General features: G+C 40.5%; 2 protein-coding genes across 3 annotated transcripts in view; both read left to right on the top strand.

The window, feature by feature from the left end:
- Positions 1-6,705, top strand: part of LOC127576158 (X-linked interleukin-1 receptor accessory protein-like 2) — a 54,908-nt gene extending 48,203 nt beyond the window's left edge. Inside the window, exons 16-17 of the mRNA XM_052026546.1 lie at positions 990-1,169; positions 6,015-6,705. Of these exons, the coding sequence (XP_051882506.1) occupies positions 990-1,169; positions 6,015-6,367 (533 nt within the window). The 3' untranslated portion in view covers positions 6,368-6,705. The remainder of the gene's footprint in view (positions 1-989; positions 1,170-6,014) is intronic.
- Positions 6,706-12,976: 6,271 nt separating this feature from the next.
- LOC127575784 (sodium/hydrogen exchanger 2-like) overlaps positions 12,977-21,138 on the top strand; it is a 68,753-nt gene continuing 60,591 nt past the window's right edge. For both annotated transcript variants that reach the window (XM_052025876.1, XM_052025874.1), the window contains exon 1: positions 12,977-13,433. In XM_052025876.1, the coding sequence (XP_051881836.1) occupies positions 13,136-13,433 (298 nt within the window). In that variant the 5' untranslated portion in view covers positions 12,977-13,135. The remainder of the gene's footprint in view (positions 13,434-21,138) is intronic.

Raw genomic sequence — 21,138 nt, 5'->3', positions numbered from 1 at the left:
CAAGTCAGACAGCATCTATGGAGAAAGAAACAGGTCAGTAAACTTTCAGTTCCGACGAAAAGTCATTGACCTAAAATGCTGATTTTGTTTCTCACAGCATGGGTTCTGTCTATCTTGCAAAGTATTTCCAGAATTTTCTGTTCTTATTTAAGATGTCTAAAACTGCAACTTCATGCTTTTCTAACAAAATTAGAGATAGATAGATATTTATTTATCAGTCACATGTACATCGAAATGCACAGTGAAATACGTCTGTTTGCATTGCTAAGAATGTGCTGGGGGCAGCCCGCAAGTGTCGCCACTCTTCTGGCACCAATATAGCATGCCCACAGCTCCTAGCCTGTACGTCTTCGGAATGTGGGAGGAAACCCATGTAGACATGGAGAACCTACAAACTCCTTACGGGCAGCAGCGGGAATTGAACCCAGATCGCTGGCGCTGTAATAGCATTACGCTTACCGCTATGCTACTGTGCCATGCTGGGTGGGGAGATGAAACAGGTGGAAATGTGTTTTTGCATTAGCTACTGTACTATTAGTCTGATGTACACATATGATCTTCAGCAAACAACAATAAAGCAATCATCCAGTCACTAACGTATGGTTAGTAGCAGGTTATTGCCAAATTGACTATTACTTTTCCAATATTCCAACAGCAAATATACTTCAAAAGTAGTTTATTGGATATGTGTTTTTTGACTTATGCAAGTAGTGAAAAGGTGCAATATGTCTTTAAGTTTTATCTTTCTTTCAGTTCTATGGAAGTCAATAACTGAATGCTGCACTGAGAGCTTAATAGGCAACTGATGTGTTACCATCTAATTTGTATCACTTCCATGTCTATTCTCATTCACAATATGTGAAAAATTTTAAATATGATTTTCATAAATGAATTTTATTGAAATTTACATTCTTTTTCGTTTGTAACATGTTCAAAATGGTCAAACTAATATTTGTTTCTTCCTCTTGACTCCATCACCTTTTAAAAAGATGGGAAAGAATTTGATGCCTTTGTTTCGTATGCAAGTTCTTCTTCATCGGGAGAGGATGTTGAGAGTGATGGCTATTTTACAGAGGAGAGGTTTGCCCTTGAGCTGCTTCCTAGCATGTTGGAGAATCAGCATGGGTATAAGTTGTGCCTGCTTGAGCGAGATATACTACCTGGAGGCAGTAAGTGCTTTTGGTAATTTTCCGATTAATTTTAATTCCAATATGGCCTAGAAGTAATACTGCAATCAAGATCCTAACCCTCACCCAAAATGGGTCATGGCAGTGGCCACAATCAACCATTTCTATTGGGGGGTCACAGTTGCAAACCTCTGTTGTACCTGTGGCCTGAAACTTCCAGTGCAACTGAATGAATGTTATACATTTTCAGGAACAAGACTGTACTGCCTGGAGGTAGGGTCCAAGGCTTGGCTCTGGGTTTTCGCATGACTGATAGGTGTAGGTCCAATCAGACTTGTGCTGCGGCTGGGAGGTTGGAGATTGAGGCTCCATTGTGGAGCTTGGGGATTATGGGATCGGAGGGTGTTGGAGCCTAGCCTTATGGCAGTCAGGAGATCATGGAAGTGGGTGATAATGGGATTGAAGTTTCAGGGATCAGGATCATTGGGTGTGGAAGGGACTTGATATCTAAAAGTTCCAATCCATCACTGGAATAAAGGCAGGTGAACCTCTGCCTCATCTGGAAGGGCTGTTCAAGTCCCTGGATGTTGGCGACATTGGAGGTGGAGGGACAGGTGATATGATGACAGCTGCAGGGGACAGGGATGGGTGGGTAGGGAGTGATGTGCTGACAGGGAGTCACAAAGAGTGTGGTCCCTGTGGAATGCAGAAAGAGGGGAAGATGTGACTGGTGTTGGGATCATGCACCAGTGGAGCTTGCAGACACTGCAGAGGATGATGTCCTGGATGCAGAGGTCAGTGGGGTGCAAGATAAGGACCACTGCTATGTACTGGCAATCATTCCTCTTCCCTGTCAGTCCTGATGCAGGGTCTCAATCTGACTTGCACCTTTTCCCTCCACAGATGCTGTAAATGGTACTTGTTCTGTTTTAGTCCAATATAACATGATTTTCAATGGCATAACACTGAAAAATACAACATTTTGAAGTAACTATATCTATTTAACACTGCATAAGAGGATTGCCTGAGTAATGCCCCTTCAACAGGTAAACCCAAGTAGACAAATGGTTGATTCTTCTCTCCTGCTCTCAATTCTAATGTCACATGTCCTCCTACATAAAATAAGAAATCAGTGCCATCCCTTTAATTTATGATTTCTCCAAATCCCACAATTTAAATAGCTGAAATGTGTATGCTTCAAATGCACCAACTCCTGGAATACCATAGAAAATTCAAGTCTTCCTCCATCCAGGAATTGGCACTACAGTGTGTGTTGAACAGTAAATAATATATAAGCATTTTCAGCAGGAAAACTTTCATATTATTAGGGTTCCCACAGCTGAATGGCCATAATACTGGAGCCACTTTTAGATTGACTCAAATGAATTACTGTGTGACTGGCTGAAATAAAGAGTTTATTAATATAAAGATATGAGTTAATATTTCAAAGACTGGGCCATTAATGCCATGCCTGAATTTTACTCTTTAACAGGCTGCACTTTTCATCTAGTTATACAAAGCTTTAGTAAAACACTTCATATGTTAAATTATACCAGGTAATTTCCATGTTTTGACATGTGTCATAACCAGATTATATTGTAGTGGAGAGACAGGCCAATTGTTTAACTCTCCACACAGTAATAGAAAGAGGAAAAATGAGAGAGCCTAATCTGAAGTCTTGTAAAAGAAAAAAATATTTTTGGGTTTGTTTGGTTCAGAGTCTGCAAGACCAATGTTCAAGATCCACTCTCTTGTTTTTATAGTGATGAATCTGATTCCTTATCTCGGTTACAGAATCAGAGCACAAATCTTTATTGGGACTTTTTTTTGTCACTCAAAGCATACAAAGCTTCATTGTTAAAGCAGCTTTGTACCTCTCTGCTTAGGACTGACTCTCTCCCTTTCTTTCCCTTAGCTCTATAGAGACAGTGGCAGGTGGGTGGAAAGTCAAGGGAGAGCAGACTAGCTGGGAGAGGAAGAACAGGAGGGTTGTGGTACGGAGGATCATAGGAGTAGGGAGTAGAAGAGTAAGGGGGAGAGAGGAAAGGCTTGAGAATGGGGTGAGAGGCCGAGAGAGGGTAAGGACAGAAAAAGGGACAGTCAAGTAGAGAGGCACTGGGGAAAGGAGGGGACAGATGAGGGGGAATGATAGAGGGGTACTGAAGAACAGTGTAGGCAATTCTGTTATTTGATGCCTTTCTGTGATAAGAGTGTGTCTACGTGTGGTTAGAGCTGAGAAGGCATCTGTGTGTGTGTGTGTGTTCATGTACGTGCATGTGTTAAATCTAAGCAGCTCTATCACAACCTAATGAGAGCTGGTGGGTAGTAGTTATTCTACCTTAAAACATAAATGTGCATGCACACACCTGCCACTCCATATCCTAGCAGAAACAGGTCACCTTCCACCCTATATGTTCTGCCTAAGAAGTCCTCAACATTGAGTAGTGGATGATATTAGGTCTGCACAAAACTATTTTGAAGTGAAATGTTTTGGTGCCCCAAAATTTCAAGTGGAATACAAACTGGAGAGCTCTTTTACAATGTCAGAAGGAGCATTCCCATTCCCATTCCTGCTGATTTCACAAAAATAATTGGAATTTTTGAGGCCTTTTTGGAATCTTCTCCAATGACCACCTTTAAGAGCTTTAGCTTGGGTTGCTGGAAATGCTCGTTGAATTTGGGGCATCATATCCTCCCTGAATGTAAAGGAAATGTAGGAGTCTGGTTCTGAAATTAATATAATGGTGCTGTACTGAAGAGATGCTGGCCCTCATTTCATTTAATGAAAAGGTGCCTAATAAAAACCCCAAACAGATGAACAGTGATACAAAAATCTGTAAAGATCAGGTGCAGGTGCAGGTTCAGGTTCATAACTGTTAACCCTGGGGCCCATTTTAGTATCTAGTTTGGGCGTGCACTGATTTTGTACTCCCACTGTTCCTATTTAAATATAAAGCTGCTTTAAACTGGTTTCATGTTGAGCTGATATTTATGAAGTCACTCCAAAACAAATGATTACATGCCTGAATTGGCAGTAACCTTTCTTTTCTCTCTGCTGATAATACATTCGTCTGTTGTGGACTAGATTTTCTCTTGTTCCAAATTTCTGGCTTCTGTAGCCTTTTCCTTTACTCCAAAGATAGGAGCAGCAACATTGTTCCCTCATACAATCCAGAGGGATTCAAATTGTCTGAAGACTTACTTATACGGTGGTGGGAACCTTGGAGGAAGCAGTGAAGGATTGTTCACTAAGCACTTCTGGCTGAATATGATCCCGAATGCTTTAGCCTTGTTTTTGGAAGTTCTTGGAGACTCCTCCTCTCATTAACTGTTACATTTGTCCATCACTATTCAGAACTAAGTATAGCTGGCATGCACATCTTTGATCTGACGATTTAGTTTGTGGGACCTCTCAGCTCTTGCCAATTGCATGCATAGAATGCAAGTAGACCTGTGTTGCAACTTTACTTAATTATATAAATTCACATTAAAAGCTCTTCTTGCACATAAATTTAAGTGATTTACTGAATTATTTTTATTTGTTTATACACTAATACTACATTCCAAACTTGTTACTTGCTACCATAGTTGCAATTCTGCAGTGTGACTCTCCTGGACTGCAGAATTGCAACTATGGTTTTGGGTTGAGACCCTTCATTTGGACAATCCGATTCCTTCACAGATATTGCCTGACCTGAGTTTTTCCAGCATTTTCTTTGTTGGATATGCTCAGTGAATGGGGGGAGGAAAGAGATATTAAATGATGAAAGTTGATTGGTACAAGGCAAAATGATGTTGTATTTGACAATAATTAAATATGTCCAGAAGAAATATTCGCAGTGGAACAATAACTAGCAACTGCTCTGAGAACAGTTGGAATCTGGCAGGAACTATGTTATCTGTCCTAATCGTTAAACTACTATCAAAATACTATCCTATTTTGTGTTATTCAGATTGTTAACCCTGAGTTGTGAAGTGGTTGTTGCTGATCAAAATATGAATCTTAGTAAAATCGCAGAAGTGTAATTAGAACCATGAACAGAAATTATAAGAAAACACTCGGCAGCCATCATTTTCCATTTATATTTCAGATTTACAGTGTGTATGGCAATTTTCTTTTATAAATTAAAATATATTTGGGATTATGGACAGTTGAGGCAATTAAAGACTTAAAGCCTAAAGAGGGAGCTAGCTAGAGACTTGCACTCCAGAATTGCGGCTATGGTGGCAAATAACAAGTCTAAAATGTTGTATCAGTAAATAAATCTGTTTGTACAATGTAAATGGGAAGGATGGTGCCATTGTCCTTGGAATGAATGCACTAATTGGGAAACCCTGTCCTTGAGATTAACCAATGCTCTATAATTTCAATGTGTGCAAGTTTCTGCCATTGGTTCAATCTTTTGCAAGTCCCTCCTGCACTTCTGAAAATATTTAACTTTGATCTGTATAGTAAAATAGTAATAGTAAAATAATTTCACAGAGAACAAAGGGATAATTATTAGCCCCAAGGCATTTGCATCTATTTATAGCATACCTTAAACGGATAATTATGGAAGAGAAGATCTACAGATTTACTTGTGGAAACTGAATAAAATTGGGGGGGAAATATCTGCATTGGTAAGTTTCTCTCTGGTTCTTCAGTTACAAATAGAATTAAGTGATAGAACTTAATTGTATAGTTATATTTTTAACATGCATAAGGATACTGAAGTGGAATATTGTGAAGACTGCACAGTATAAACCCAGTTATCTCAGTTTAGTGGACACTCCCCAGAATTTAATTGCATGCCCTACATGACAAATAAATGCATAGATTTATGCCTTCAGAGTCCTAAACTATGCAAACTTTATATACCATTCACTAAAACTTATTTTTTTTTCCAGTTTATACAGAAGATGTTATTTCCTGCATAAAAAGAAGCAGGAGAGTAATAACTGTCCTCAGTCCAAATTACTTTGCTTCGGCTGGATCAAGACTCTTTGAACTGCAGACAGGAGTCAACAGCATGCTTGATAACTTCAAAACCAAGGTGATTTTGATCAACTTCCATGCCCTACCTCATGGAACTGACCTTCCGGACAATGTTAAAAGGGCTATTGCAGTACTGCCAGAGATAACATGGAAAGGAAACAAGTCTTCTCCTCCATCCTCAAAGTTCTGGAAGATGCTTAAGTACTATATGCCAGTGAAGAAAAAATTATGTGCGAAACATGAGCTGTCAGAACCTTTAATCTAATGGACAAACTTTGGCATTTTTAACTACTATATCTGTTATTTGCTCATTTAATTCAATTACACATTACATATTGCCAATAGTACATGGAAATCACAAACTGTCTTGATTTAATTGTATAAATAAGTATAGATCAACATAATGTAGCTTATAAAAAAAGGTGTGTTCCTTGCATCAGTTTTGGTCTTGCTGCCAGTATTTTGAGTTAACTTGCTTTATGATGAGAACTTTTGTATTGGGTTTTCAAATAAAGTAAGTTTCCACCTTGAAAAGAAAAGTCAGTATTAGAGATTGTGCATTACAGGGTTATGTGAAGAAGGATGGAAGAAGGCTTATGTATATATAGATCTTACCTTATTTATTTATTAGAAACTCATGCAGACACGGGAAGAACGTACAAACCCCTTACAGATAGTAGCAGGAATTGAATCCGGGTCACTGGCACTGTAATAGCATCACGCTAATGGCCTGAATGAGTTGAAACTTTAATCCATTCACCCTTAGGAGGAAAGACAGTAATTTGGCTACGAGAAGGGTTCTATACATGCTGTCACACCAATTATGGGTACTTTACAGTAATCTGTTATATCATTGGACCAGGAGCCAGTGTTCTGGGCCGTAGATTGAGATATTAGTTCCAATCCCACAATGGCAACTGGAAAAATTAATGTAATTAAATACCCGGAATTTTTTTAAAGTTTAAAAAAAATTAAAATTATTTTTTAAAAAAGTACTCTAACATTAACTGTGAAATTATTGGATTGTAATAAAATCCATCTGATTTACTAATATCTAAATCAAAGAAAATCTTGTCCATTCTGGCTTATATGCAACTTTAATGTGCTTGACTCCTGAATGCTTCCATGCTTCAAGCACATTGGAGATGGATAATAAATGCCACCATCAAGAGCAATATCCAAATTCCATGAATGAAATAAATAAATGAATGTTTGCAGATGACATGCTGTTGGTTGGTTGTCAGACTTGTAGCAAGTCTCCATCTCAGGACAAATTAGGAACACCGAACCTTTACTTCCAAGATGAAGCAGAGATAAGGACACTGCATGGAGAATTTGATCACTAATTTGTGAAGCAAAAAATAAGTCAATGTGAGAAATAACTAGTGGCCAAAAGACTTTTCATGAAAGACCATAGTCTGGTTTATTACTATTTTCCCATTCTTTTAAGATGAGATGAGATCTTTATTAGTCACACGTACATCGAAACACACAGTGAAATACATCTTTTGTGTAGTGATTTTGGGGGGCAGCCCGCAAGTGTCGCCACACTTCCGGCGCCAACATAGCATGCCCATAATTTCCTAACCTGTACGTCTTTGGAATGTGGGAGGAAACCGGAGCACCTGGAGGAAACCCACACAGACACGGGGAGAACGTACAAACTCCTTACAGACAGCGGCCGGATTTGAACCCGGCTCGCTGGCGCTGTAAAGCTTTGTGCTAACCACTGTGCTAGGGAGCAAGGTTGAGTTAAATTTTCTTTTGTCTTTTATTCTATTAACTATTTGTATCTGACCCATTCTAACCAAGCTTTCAATCCAATTGCGATGACTGAGTAAGTGCAACAGTGAGCATGTGAAAGACAATATTCAGATTGGAGTCAATCCTGCTGTTACACTCCCAGGCAATGTATCGATAGATATCAGACTGTCCTGGCATAATGGATATGAGGGAGCTTATATTGATCAGCATTATTGGTAAGAAAATATGCAAGGAAGATTCAAATTTATGAAACTTGCATAGATGCAATTTAAGTGATTATTATGTTTGGTTAAGGCATTATTACAGTTGTAAATGGGATGAGAAAAGTTGATCTGTAATGAAAAAAATTAGTAAATTGACTTTTCACTTTAATCAATCAAAACTTGAATCAGTCTACAGTTTAAATTTAGGTTCAATTAATTGTCTGGTGAGAGCTCATGGATGTTTATTCAAAAGAAAAATGTCTTCAATTTTTAGGTTTACAATTTTATGAAATTAAATGACAAAGTCACAAATTATGTTTTAACTTAATCGATTGGTTGTATTATTTCCAAACAATTTAAAAAAAAGTCTGGAAAGACTTTGTCAAAGATAATTACATAAGGTTTTTGCATATAAGTTGTGTGATTGTTAAATAAGAGTTCACTGAAGTCTGGACTAAGTAGATTGAAACTGCATCAGACTGGGTGTATTTATATTTAGATGAACAGTGAATCACAGCCAGGAGTTGCCTCATTATACATTGGAATGTGATGATCTAATGTTCTCTGTTAACCAGTAGAGGCAGACAATAATGTCAATAATTATTCTCAAGGGAAACTCAATCTATAAAATTGTTTTAAAGTAGAATGCTCTTAAACATACAGAAGCACAAGTAAATAGACTTTCAAACACACATTGCTATGTTAATATTACTAATCACTGTATGTGTTAATTATTAATCCACTAATACAAAATCAATATTGCAGAGGTTGGAAATCAGAGAAAGCTGGAAATAAGCAGCAATTCAAGCAGCAACTCTGAAGATGGAAAGAGAGTTGATGTTTTAAATGACTAAACATTTAATCAAACTGGACAATGTTTGAAATAAAACAAAGTTTCAAGGTGCAGAGAAATCAGGAAGGACAGGAAAAGGCACAAGGGGAGGAAGGTATATGATAGAAGAGATTAACTGTCAAAAGAAATGAGAGTGCAAAGCAAAAGTAATAAAATGAGGGTCCAGAGGAGGACCCACAGTGAATAGCAGAGCATTATTTGTACTGAACCCAGTGATGAGTCCATAGGCCTGAAATACAGCCAGTTGAGTGATTTAAAAAGCTCACATTCGACATTGTTGGAACATTTTAGGAAGTTATGAATAGAAAATATGATGGAGAATTAAATTTATAGCTAATGCCTCCTTGGGTGATATTGTGTGAACTGGGATCCTGTGGTCTCTTAGCAATCAAATGCACAACCAAGCAATATTTTGGCTTTAATCTCATTTTCCCACGCTCACCCTATATCGCTTGACTCCCTTGTAGTTTAAACACCTATCATCCTTTGCCTAGAGTATGTTAATGACTCTGTCTTCACAACCATCTGGGGTTGAGAATTCCAAATAGTCAAGGCTCTTCTTCCTCTCTCTATCTTAAATGGATTGCCCCATTTTCTGAAAAGGTACCCCTCAGTTCAGATGGCCTTTTGTAAGTCTGCCACATGGGGTGGATTTATAGTCACACTTAACCCAGACTAGATTAAAGTGACAAATTTCTGAACTAGTTTGGTTTTTAACAACAATCTAGTAGTATTTGTGGGTCATCATTACTAAAACTGGCTATTGTTGTAAATTTCAGATTATTAACTGATTTTAAATTCCACAGCAGCTGTAGTAGGATTGGACCTCAGGTCTCTGCATTGTTAGCTCAGGCCTCCGGATTATTAGTCAGGCAATTTTACAACCATATCCTTATAAGCAATAGCCTGTACCAACCAGAACTCCAGCAATACTAAAGAAGTTTGAAGGAATTGTGTAACTGATTAAAAACTTAAAACAAAAAATACAAAAGCTGGAAATCTGAGGGAAAAACAGAAAATGCTGGAAATTCACATCAGGTCAGGCAGCATCTGTGGGAAGAGAAAGAATTGATTCCAGGTCAAGGTCCTTTCATTGGAACTACAAAGGCGAGGAAATCAATTTAGTTGTCAGTTACTGAGGTGGTGGTGCAAATAATGGACAGGACAAAAGGAATATTTGTAATAGGGTGAGGCCAGATCAAATGCTGCAATGGGGTATTTAGAGAATGGGATTAATTTTCATTTTATTGTAATTCTAGGACAACTCTTAATAATTGACAATCCCTAGGAGGAAGTGCATAATCCATAATTTGGCAAACAAAGTCAAATGAAAATTTTAGATTTGGTCAACTTGGAGATTCTTGAACATGGCTATAAGTTTCCAAATATGCCAGCTCTCCAATTTTGTGAAAGAGAATCACTGCATAATTTCATCTCATGAAACCTTTTTTAAAATTCATTCATTTTTGGGGATCTGGACATCACTGGCAAGGCTAGCATTTATTGTCCATCTTTAATTGCCCATTGAGAAGGTGCTGACAGCTGAGACTTGCTTGGCAGTTAATAAGCATTTTAAGAATCAGCCTCGAGGTAGGGGTTATCAAAAACAAGAGGGCACAGGTTTAAGGTGAGAGGAAGGAGTTTTAAAGGAGATTTGCAGACCCAGTGGGAGGTGTGGTTGATGGGCAGGTAGGGGGGTGGGGTGTAGGGTTTGGAAAGAAAACTGTGTGTGAGAGGGCCTTGGTTGATCAGGAGGTGAGAGAAAGGAGATGTATTGTAGCTGGTCCTATTCACTCCAGAACACCTGAATTTCCCCAGAGTGGCTTTATCCAAACATTTACCACAATTTAGCACCTCACCTCCCTTATTTGGTTCCAAGTCCACTTTTCCTTCCTTTACTGTCAGACTCCATTATTTTCAACCCTTTGCTGCCTCCACCTATCATCTCCCAGCCTCTGTCGCTATCTCCACCCTTCCTTCCCCTACTTGACTCGATCTGCCAATCAACCCCTCCTCACCTGGATCCACCTATCGCTTGCCAGCTCTTGCCCCACCCCTCCCCTTCGCCACTTTCTACTGGCTATCTCCCCTCTTACTTTCTGCTCAGATGCAGGGTCTCGACCAGAAGCATTGAATGTCCTTCTCCCTCTACAGACGCTACCTGACCCGCTGAGTTTCTCCAGCAGCCTGTTTTTTGTACCAGATTCCAGCATCTGCAGTCTCTATGTCCCTTTCCTTTCTCAATCCAGCTGAAGGATTGAGAAATTACAAATAGGAGGAAGATGTGGAAATTGGGCACAGAACAAAAACAAGGAGGAACAAAAAGTCCGGTATAGGAGAGACAAATAGAAATTATAAGCAACAAAAACCTTACACTTTTAAAATAATCCAACAATATTGGGCAGCACAGTGGCACACCTGGTAGAACCATTGCCTCACAGTACCGGACACCTGGGTTCAATCCTGATCTCAGGTGCTGAACTGTGTGGAGTTTGCACATTCTTTCTGGGACCGCATGGGTTTATTGATAGGTTTATTGGCTGCTGTAACTTGTCCCCTAATGAAGAGGTGAGTAGTAGAATCTAAAAGTGACCACCTGTCAATAGGATGGTAAAGAAAGTGTATGGCATGCTTGCCTTTATTAGTTGAGGCATTAAGTTCAAGAGTCAGGAAGTTATGTGCCAGGTTAGGCTACATCTGGAGCATTGCATTCAATTCTGGTCACCCCATTATAGGAAGGATGTGGAGACTATGGGGGGAGTGCAGAAGAGGTTTACCAGGATGCTGTCCGGATTAGAGGGCATGTGCTATAAGGAGAGGATGGACAAACTTGGGTTGTTTTCTCTGGAGCGGCAAAGGCTGAGGGGAGACCTGATAAAAGTTTATAACATTTTGAGAAGCATAGATAGAGTAGACAGCTGGTATCTTTCTCCCCAGGGTCAAAATGCCTAATACTAGAGAGCATGCATTTGAGGGGAAAGTCCAAAGGAGATGTGTGGGGCAAGTTTTTTTTAAACACACAAGAGTGGTGGGTGCCTGGAATGCACTGCCAAGGGTGGTGGCGGAGGCAGATATGACAGAGACGTTTAAGAGACTCTTTGATAGGCACATGAATATGCAGAGAATGGTGGAATATGGACCATGTACAGACAGAAGGGATGAGGAGTTATCTTAATTAGTTCAGCACAACATTATGGGCCGAAGGGCCTGTTCCTGTGCAGTACTGTTCTATATTCTAATCTGGAGGGAGTTGATGCAAATGTGGGGAGGATAAGAAAAATGCGATTTATGTAGCATTAGTGTAAATGGGTGGTCGATGATCTGGGTACATTAGGTGGGCTCAAGGCCTGTTTCATGCTGTACGACTACGATTGGAATTAATACCTGCAGGAACAGGACTGCTCTTGAAATATCTGATTTTCGGCACTTGATAACAGTATAACTTCCAGCGCTACTATGCACGTCCGTTCTACCTATAAGCAGTTGAAATTTTAGATTTCCATTCAAAAATCTTAGCAGAAAGACAAGATTCACATCCACAAACTTTTCCAAATCAACGCCATCCTTCAGTTTTTAATCAATCAAGTGCACGTTAAACTGCCTGTTCCCTACCTTAACGGCCTTTGGTGAAAATCACCTTCCTGGTGTTGCTTTATGTAACTTTCAGAGCGTTAGGAATGAAAATACCGTCTAATATTACAGTCATCCGAGAAAACTTGCCTGCACCCGTTGAGATCCCTGCATTTACACAGCCAGGTGGGACTCACTGCTGCCACAGGTTGTTTGGGCAAAGGTTGCGGTTTTACCCAAACTGAAAACGGAATCTGTACAGGAAAATTATGGGAACGGTGTGTAACTCGGACCGAGCCGTGCTGTAGTTGATAGTCATCAGCTAACCAGGCCGAGGTTGCTCTGCATTCCTCGGATACTTGTTTCAGCGTACAGGACTTGATTTACCTGATACACAGAAAGGGGAAGTCGGGTATCATTGAGCTGTAAAAGTAAGCAATGAGCACGTTCATTGGAGGGCGGAAGTTGTTGCACCTGTTGAACTTGTTTAGGGGACTCTTGCTGACTTATCTAAATAGCCTGGGTTAGGCCAGGATTTGTTCAGACCATGTACTGACTCTAACGCTGCAGAATGCTCTGTAATTAACTTGGCTGGTGCTTTTTGGCAGAGCAAAGTGCTGATTCCATTTCAGTGTCTGTGACTATGGGCGGTGGATCAGCCTGGATTACTGGCAAACACTGCCGTTCATTGCTCCTTGTTTATTTCATTTTACTTGCTTATTTTTCAAACGCGTTTGTGGATGCTTCTGGAAACGATACGATTTTCAGTAACCAGGACACGTTGGGCAGTGAGCGGCATCAAGATTCTAACAAATATTACAGCTCCCCGACCTCTACACACAAGGATGAGCGACTTAGTGTCTTCTCTCTGGATTACTACCATGTACAGGTTCCCTTCGAGATCACCCTCTGGATACTCCTGGCTTCCTTAGCTAAAATTGGTAAGCTTGAGAAGATCAACGAACTGGCACCATGTGCAAGAAAATTTCCACAAGTGGAAAACAGCTGTTTGATGTGATTAAATAAATTTTGTTTATATTAATGACACTGATATTAACGAGAATCCAACCATTACAGTTTAAAATCACAATTTTACTGGATTGGTTATTGTGGGATCTACAAATTCTTCCTTTGTCTGTCTGTACCCTTTAATAGTTATCCCCTCATTGAGTAGTAAGGGGGTTCTCCATTTCAGTAAACCCATAAATTTAAAAAGTTAAGTGCAGTTAAAAAGATTAATTTTATTATTACATTGTTCATCACCTTGCCTTGGGTAAAACTTTCAGTATTGTGTGCCTTTTACATGTTGAAACTTTTATTTTAAAGTGTCTGTATTTTAAATAACTACAATCTTCATCAAAGTGGCCTTTTGCCTTTTTTTGTGTGTGGATCTAGGGAGAGCAAAGCTGTTGATGTTTGAATTCTGAATGAATCACAAAGTTGTTGATATTGACAAGTAGCAGCTGTACTGTTTTGGTAGAGAATCAAAGGGAAGAGAAAGCTTTCCTGGGGATATTACAACCTGTTAAAAGGAACAGGACAAGAGTGAGAGTAAACATGTGCGGGTAAAGTAAATGTACTGCACTGTGCTTCTGTGGTGAAGAAATGGTAGTTAACCAGGAGATGTGATATGAACATAACATAAAATTAATTATATGACATTCAGTGTTGCATGTTTCACCTAAAACTAAATAGTTGGTAAAGAAATCTTAAGGGAAAAATTATCTGCTTGGAGCTGGTTCCTTTGCATCAAGCATCTAATGAATGAGATGAAAGATAAATATTGGTAACAAGAATGTCAATCACGTTAGTAATTCAGTTAACCAGATGAGTGCTGTAATGGATAAGAAAAAAACTGTTTCCTTAATTAATAAAAATTTTTGATGACCTGAAATTTTAACTCTATTTCTCTTCTTAGATGCTCCCTGTTGTGCTGAGTATTTTCAGCACTTTCTGTTTTTACTTTGGATTTCTAGCATCTGCAATCTTAAAATTTTTATCAGCAACTTGGAAAAATATTATCTGTTCATTATCAAATTCATAATGCCTTTAATATGCATCCCAAGATACTTCACAGAACATAATCAAACAAGAAATTAACAGTGAGCCAAAGCAAAAAAGTTGAAGGCAGGTGACTGAAAGTCTGGGTAAAGAGGTGGTCGGTTTTCAGGAGTGTCTTGAAATCGGGAAGAAGGTAGTAACACTTGAGAATGGAATTCCAGAAACTGGGATTGGCACTGACGTGCTCCCACTTGTGTCATTTTGCAAGAAAATAGGCACTTAGTTGCAGCCCACTAAATGCACTATTTTGTCTGGTCTGGCATTAGGTTGTACCACCTTGTGTTTTGGTTATAGGGTTCTCTTGACCTCAACAATTTCAATTTCTCTGTGGAACTGAATTCTTCAGAAGAACATTCATCTACCTGTCACCTATATTTAAGTTGGCATGTTACACACCTCCCCCTGTACCATAGTTGATGGAGCCCTCGCTCACAATTTTTCCATTTCCCGGATGTCTGTACTTGCCACTCCCCCCTCAGACAGAACAGATATAGAGTTGCCTTGGTCCTTGGATTTCTCCCAACCAGTCTCCACATCCAGGACATCATCCGTCACCGTATCCACCAGCTGCAAGGGAATCCTACCACCAGTCATATTTTTCCCCCACCCCCCGCCCCTTCAGCTTTCTGCAGGGACCACTCTCTTCATGACTCCCTGGCACTTTCCACTGCAAACAGTAGAAGGTTCAACATGTATCCCTACACCTTGTCCCTCACCATCATCCAGGGACCAAAACAGCCCTTCCAATGTAAGGCTGAGGTTCACGTGCACCTCCTCCAATCTCGTCCATTGTATTTGGTGCTCTCGACGTGACCTCCTCAACATTGGCAAGACCAAGTGCAGATTGGGCAACTGTTCTGCGGAGCACCTGCACTCTGTCTGCAACGACCATCCTGAGCTTCCTGTTGTATGTCATTTCAACTCCCCTTCCCATTCCCCTTCCCATTCCCCCCAAACCTGTCTGCCCTCTGCCTTCACCACTGACGTGGTGAGGCCAAACGCAAACTAGAAGAACAACATCTCATATTCCACTTGCGTCGCCTATAACCCAATGGTATGAGCACTGAATTTTCCAATTTCAGATAACCCATTCCCCCTGTGTTCTTTTCCCACTTCTAGCAGTCTACCTAGGTTCTCTCTCCCTTTGTTCATCTGTTCCATTTCCCCACCTTCCCCCACTTGGCTCCCTCTGCCCATCACTCTCACACATATCAACCTGGGTTTCTTCTCCCACGGCCTACCTTGTTCTCCCCTCCCACATCTGGTTCCATCTGCCTAACATGCTTCCCTTATCTGGTTCCATTTATCACTTTCCGTTCTCTGTCTCTACCTTCTGCACCTCCCACACCTGGTTCCATCTGTCTCTGAACTTCACCTCTCCCTCACCTGGCTCCATCTGCCTGTCATCCCCCACCTACCAGTCCCTGTCTCACCCCTCTTTCTCACCTCTACACTCTTAGTCCTGATGCAGGGTCTTGACTGGAAATGTTGACTATCACTTTGCCTCTATCTATGCTGCCTGACCTGCTGAGATCTTCCAGCAGTTTGTTTTTTGCTCCAGATTCCAACATCTGCAACCTCTCATGTCTCCATGCTATACACACTTGAACAGTGACTTTCTACTCGGCTGAACAGATTCTCTTCCCAGATCTTTAATTCTTTCACCTTCTCCAAGTAAACTCTGTTGTAATGGGAACTTGCATGCATTGCAATCATAGTAATCCTTTATGGACTCTGTCTATACTTGCTCTCGGTAAAGCAGCCAGCATAATCAAAGACCCCACCCACCCGGGACATTCTCTCTTCTCCCCTCTCCCATCAGGCAGAAGATACAAAAGCCTGAAAGCACGTACCACCAGGCTCAAGGACAGCTTCTATCCCGCTGTCATAAGACTATTGAACAGTTCCCTAGTATGATAAAATGGACTCTTGACCTCACAATCTACCTTGTTATGACCTTGCACCTTATTGCCTATCTGCAATGCACTTTCTATTTAGCTCTGACACTTTACTCTGCATTCTGTATTGTTTTACCTTGTACTATCTCAATGCACTGTGTAATGAATTGATCTGTATGAACTATATGCAAGACAAGTTTTTCACTGTACCTTGGTATAAGTGACAACAATATTCCAATGATGATCTGGCACCCTTGGGTATTTGGTGGTGCCAGACTAGCAGATTTTCTGGACTATTGGATGTTAGTCCTGTTAATATCCAAACAAACTTGTTTCACTTTTCATACATGTTGCACAGTAGTGAAATAACTTTTCCAGAGGATTTAAAGGGAGTAGGAAATAGCGCAGCGCTCCAGATCCTGGCTCCAGCTGCAAACCTACCCACATTCCAGACCCCAACCCCAGCTCCAATCACACACCTGGTTCACAATCTGGACCCTGGTCCAGACCACATGCTCGACCCCCACATCACCTTTTAGGTTTTTGTGAGGGAACCAGGTGCTGGATTATCATAATGTCCAAACAAATAGATGCTGTTTAACTCTTAATGTCTTTAATTTTGAAAAAAAACTTTTGAAGCATTTTTTTCAATTTGGGGTGAGGGACAGCCCCTTCTAGTCTCATCCTTGCTTTTGATGGCATTCTATTCTGCTATTGCTCTGATCTTAAATTTAATTCCTTTTTGCTACCAGTTTCCTCTATCCTTACTATTACACATTCCATCCTAATGTTTCCCTTTCAATTCTCTTTCCTTTCTCTTTCCCTCTGCTACACATTCCCAAATGCTGTTTCATGGATAATACTTGTTTCTCTGGAAGATTTCTTTTGTGACTCCCTGCTTCGCTGTTACATCGTTCTGTTGGCTGTACTTTCTACGTTGGTACTTCTAACTTCTCTCTTCTTTGGTGAACTCTCTCAATCCTGTGGCTCGCGATAGTGACATCATCTAGTTTTCACCTTCCATGATACACCCCCCCACCTTCCCACCCCCCAACCCCTCTGCATTTGCCATTCAATTTCTACCATTTCCCTCAACTACAACATGATGTGAAAAGCAGGCACATACTATGATCCATTCCTTCCTTTCTCTTCTTTATGAAGAGGAAATCTGTTTCTGGCATTTCATTTCTCCAGCATGTACACTTCAGCTGGTCTCTTTTTGGCACATTTCTATACAGTTGTAGCAGATGCAATGCCCATGTATCGATGGCTTCAGTCACCTTGTGTGCTGCACTTTATTGGTGATTGGGGGTAGGTGAAAGAATTCATTAGGTAACCACATTTCTACCCACTTTTAGATCTGCCCAGTCTGTCGTTTGTGAGTTAAATTCCCTTTACCATCTCCAGACGTGTTGTCCACCATTTCCCATGATGTTCTTATCTGTCCAAGCACAGGCTTCCAAGGGAGGATATATATTTTCCTCCAGGCATTTTGCAGCCTTCTAACATTATTGCATTTAGATATGGCATATTTGTCTTGGATAGACAGATTATTTTTGACAGGATGCACTTAGCCAGGACATCAACCTGACTTTATCGTTGACTGCTGATGTACTTGCACTGCTGTCTGACATAAATTATCGTCAGTTGCTGGAAATGCTTCCCTGGGCAAATTTTATATAAACAAGGTGTGTGAGTGTTAAACAATTCAAAATCCCCCCTGAGATATGGAGGCCAAGGAGGGAGAATGTAAAGTTTATATACCATCATGTATCAATCACTGTTGAAACGTGTGCTTGAAATAAAATGTGATTACTACTATGTGTGGGCATGGTGCAACTTACTTAAACTGTGATTCATTATCTTTTGATAACAAAATCAAAAGATACTTGGTTTCAATGAAGTGAGGATAAAGTTGAAGCTGCCAAGCCCCTTATTTTATTACAGTGTTCTCATCATATATTGTATGTGTACTATGTCCTTGATTAGGCTTTATCTGTGGTTTCACTTGGCATCAGTCCATCATACAGAACAAAAGAGTGTTCTTTCTTGATGCATTCAGATAAGAATCTAAAACTGTGTCCCTGGGATTTTGCAATATTTGTTAATTCATAGTTGGTTTGGGTTTGAAAGTTGCTAGTATGACAACCTTGCTCTCTAGCTTACTGCAGTCATTTCCTGGCATTGCAGCCAATGATCAATAATAATTATTCTTTCAATTGGTTCCTGCTATCTTCTTGCATCTCCTCACTGTCCAGTCTCCTTGGCATGCATGCAATTATTATAGACTGGCTTGGATTGTGTGTTTAATTGAACTTGTCCCAACACTACGATATTGTGGATTAACAATACAATTGAACAATACAGCACAATACAGGCCCTTCGGCCCACCATGTTGTGCCGACCTTTAAACCTTGTTTAAGACTATCTAACTTATTGCTGTTGATCAATATGTTGTCAATATATTTAGTTTGGCAAACCTATTCATAAAGTCACGGAATGGTAACGGCACAAAAAGAGGCCATTCAGCTGATCATGTGCATAATAACAAATTTGTTCTCTACAGAACAAATACAGTCATACGCCATGGAAACGAGTCCTTTGGCCCAACTAGTTCATGCTGACCAAGATTCCAATCTACCCATGTTTGGCCCATATCCTTCTAAACCTTTCCTATCAATGTACCTGTCCAAGTACCTTTTAAAATGTTGTTAATGTACCTGCCTCAACCACTTCCTCTGGCAGCTCATTCCATATAATGACCTCCCTCTGGGTGAAAAAGTTGCCCCTCAGGTTCCTACTAAATCTCTCCCCTCTCACCTTAAACCTATGCCCTCTCGTTCTTGATTTCCCCAACCCTGGGAAAAAGACTGTGCACATTGACCCTATCTATATACAGTATCTCTCATGATTTTATACACATCTCTAAGATCAATCCTTATTCTTCCATGGTCCTTTGAAAACAGTCCCAACCTGCTCAACCTCTCTCCATAACTCAGTCCTTTGAGTCCTGGCAACAACCCCATTAATCTCCTCTGCACTCTTTTCAGCTTAACGACATCTTTCCTACAGCAGGGTGATAAAAACTGAACATAATATTCAAATGTGGCCTCACCAACATCATGTGCAATTGCAACATAACCTCCCAGCTTCTATACTCAATGCCCTGACTGATGAAGGCCAGAGTGCCAAAAGCTTTCTTCACCATCCAGTCTACTTGCAACACCACTACTCCAAGATCCCTCTTCCACAACACTCCCCAGGGCCCTACTGTTGACTATGAATGTCCTACTCTGATTTCTTCCCAAAATGCAATCTCTTGCACTTGTCTGAATAAAACTCCGTTTGCCATTCCTCGGCCCACTTATCCAGCTGATCAAGATCCCTCTGTAAATCCTGATAACCAACTTCGTGGTCAATGACGCCACCTATTTTAGTGTCATCTGCAAACATTAACCATGCCTTGTACATTCTCATCCAAATCAGTCTCCGTCTCAGCATCTCCGATCTACCCTTGTAACTATAATCCCTTGTCCCAGGAACCAGATTTGTATGTCTTTTCTGGACCCTCTTTAATGCTTACACGTTCTTCTTCTAATGTGATGACCAGAATTGACATAACAAAATATGGATCCACCTTCAGTTGAATTATTGAGGTTCAGCATAAATTGCCTGCTTTTGTGTTCTGCTGCTAAAGCTCAGAATTGTGAATGTCTTATTGACAACTTTCTTAACCTGTCCTGCCACTTTCAATGATTTTTGCAAACAAATCCCTCTGCTCCTGCACCTTTTGTATCCTTTATTCCGTATTGTCTTTCCTCAGTCTTCCTATCAGAATGCATCTCCTCACATTTGTCTGCAATAAACTTCGTCTGCCATCCAGTGGCTATTCCACAAGCCTGTTTGCATCCTGCTACAATCTGTCACTATCTTCTTCACAGTTCAAAGTACAGCCAAGCACTGGTGCTTTTTGGCAGTGTAACTATTGGGAATACCCATAGAAGACAGGGTGCTTGTAGACAGAGTGTATTCTGACTGGAGGTTGGTGACCGGTGGTGTTGCACAGGGATCTGTTCTGGGACCCCTGCTCTTTGTGACTTTTTTTTATAAATGATGAGGATGTGGAAGAGTGGGTTAGTAAGTTTGCAGATGACATGAAGGTTTGTGGTGTTGTGGGGAGTGTAGAAGGTTGCTGTCAGTTACAACAGGACATTGATAGGATGCAGAGCTGGGCTGAGAAGTGGCAGATGGAATTCAACCCGGAAAAGTGTGAAACGATACACTTTGGAAGATTGAATTTGAAGGCAGAATACAAAGTTAATGGCAGGACTCTTAGCAATGTGGAGGAACAGGGGGATCTTGGGGTCCACGTCCATAGATCCCTGAAGGTTGCCTCACAGGTCGATAGGGTTATTAAAAAGGCATATGATGCATTGGCCTTCATTAGTCGGGGTATTGAGTTCAAGAGTTGCCAGGTAATGTTGCAGCTCTATAGAACTCTGGTTAGGTCACACTTAGAGTATTGTGTTCAGTTCTGGTTGCCTCATTATAGGAAGGATGTGGAAGCTTTGGGGAGGGTGCAGAGGAGATTTACCAGGATGCTGGCTGGATTGGAGAGTATGTCTTATGAGGATAAGTTGAGTGAGCTGGGGTTTTTCTCTTTGGAGTGAAGGAGGATGAGAGGTGA

This window comes from Pristis pectinata, chromosome 11 (genome assembly GCF_009764475.1).
Source record: "Pristis pectinata isolate sPriPec2 chromosome 11, sPriPec2.1.pri, whole genome shotgun sequence".
In the NCBI taxonomy this organism is placed as follows: Eukaryota; Metazoa; Chordata; class Chondrichthyes; order Rhinopristiformes; family Pristidae; genus Pristis; species Pristis pectinata.
The sequence above is the reverse complement of the archived record's forward strand: the minus strand, read 5'-3'. Positions and strand labels throughout refer to the sequence as shown.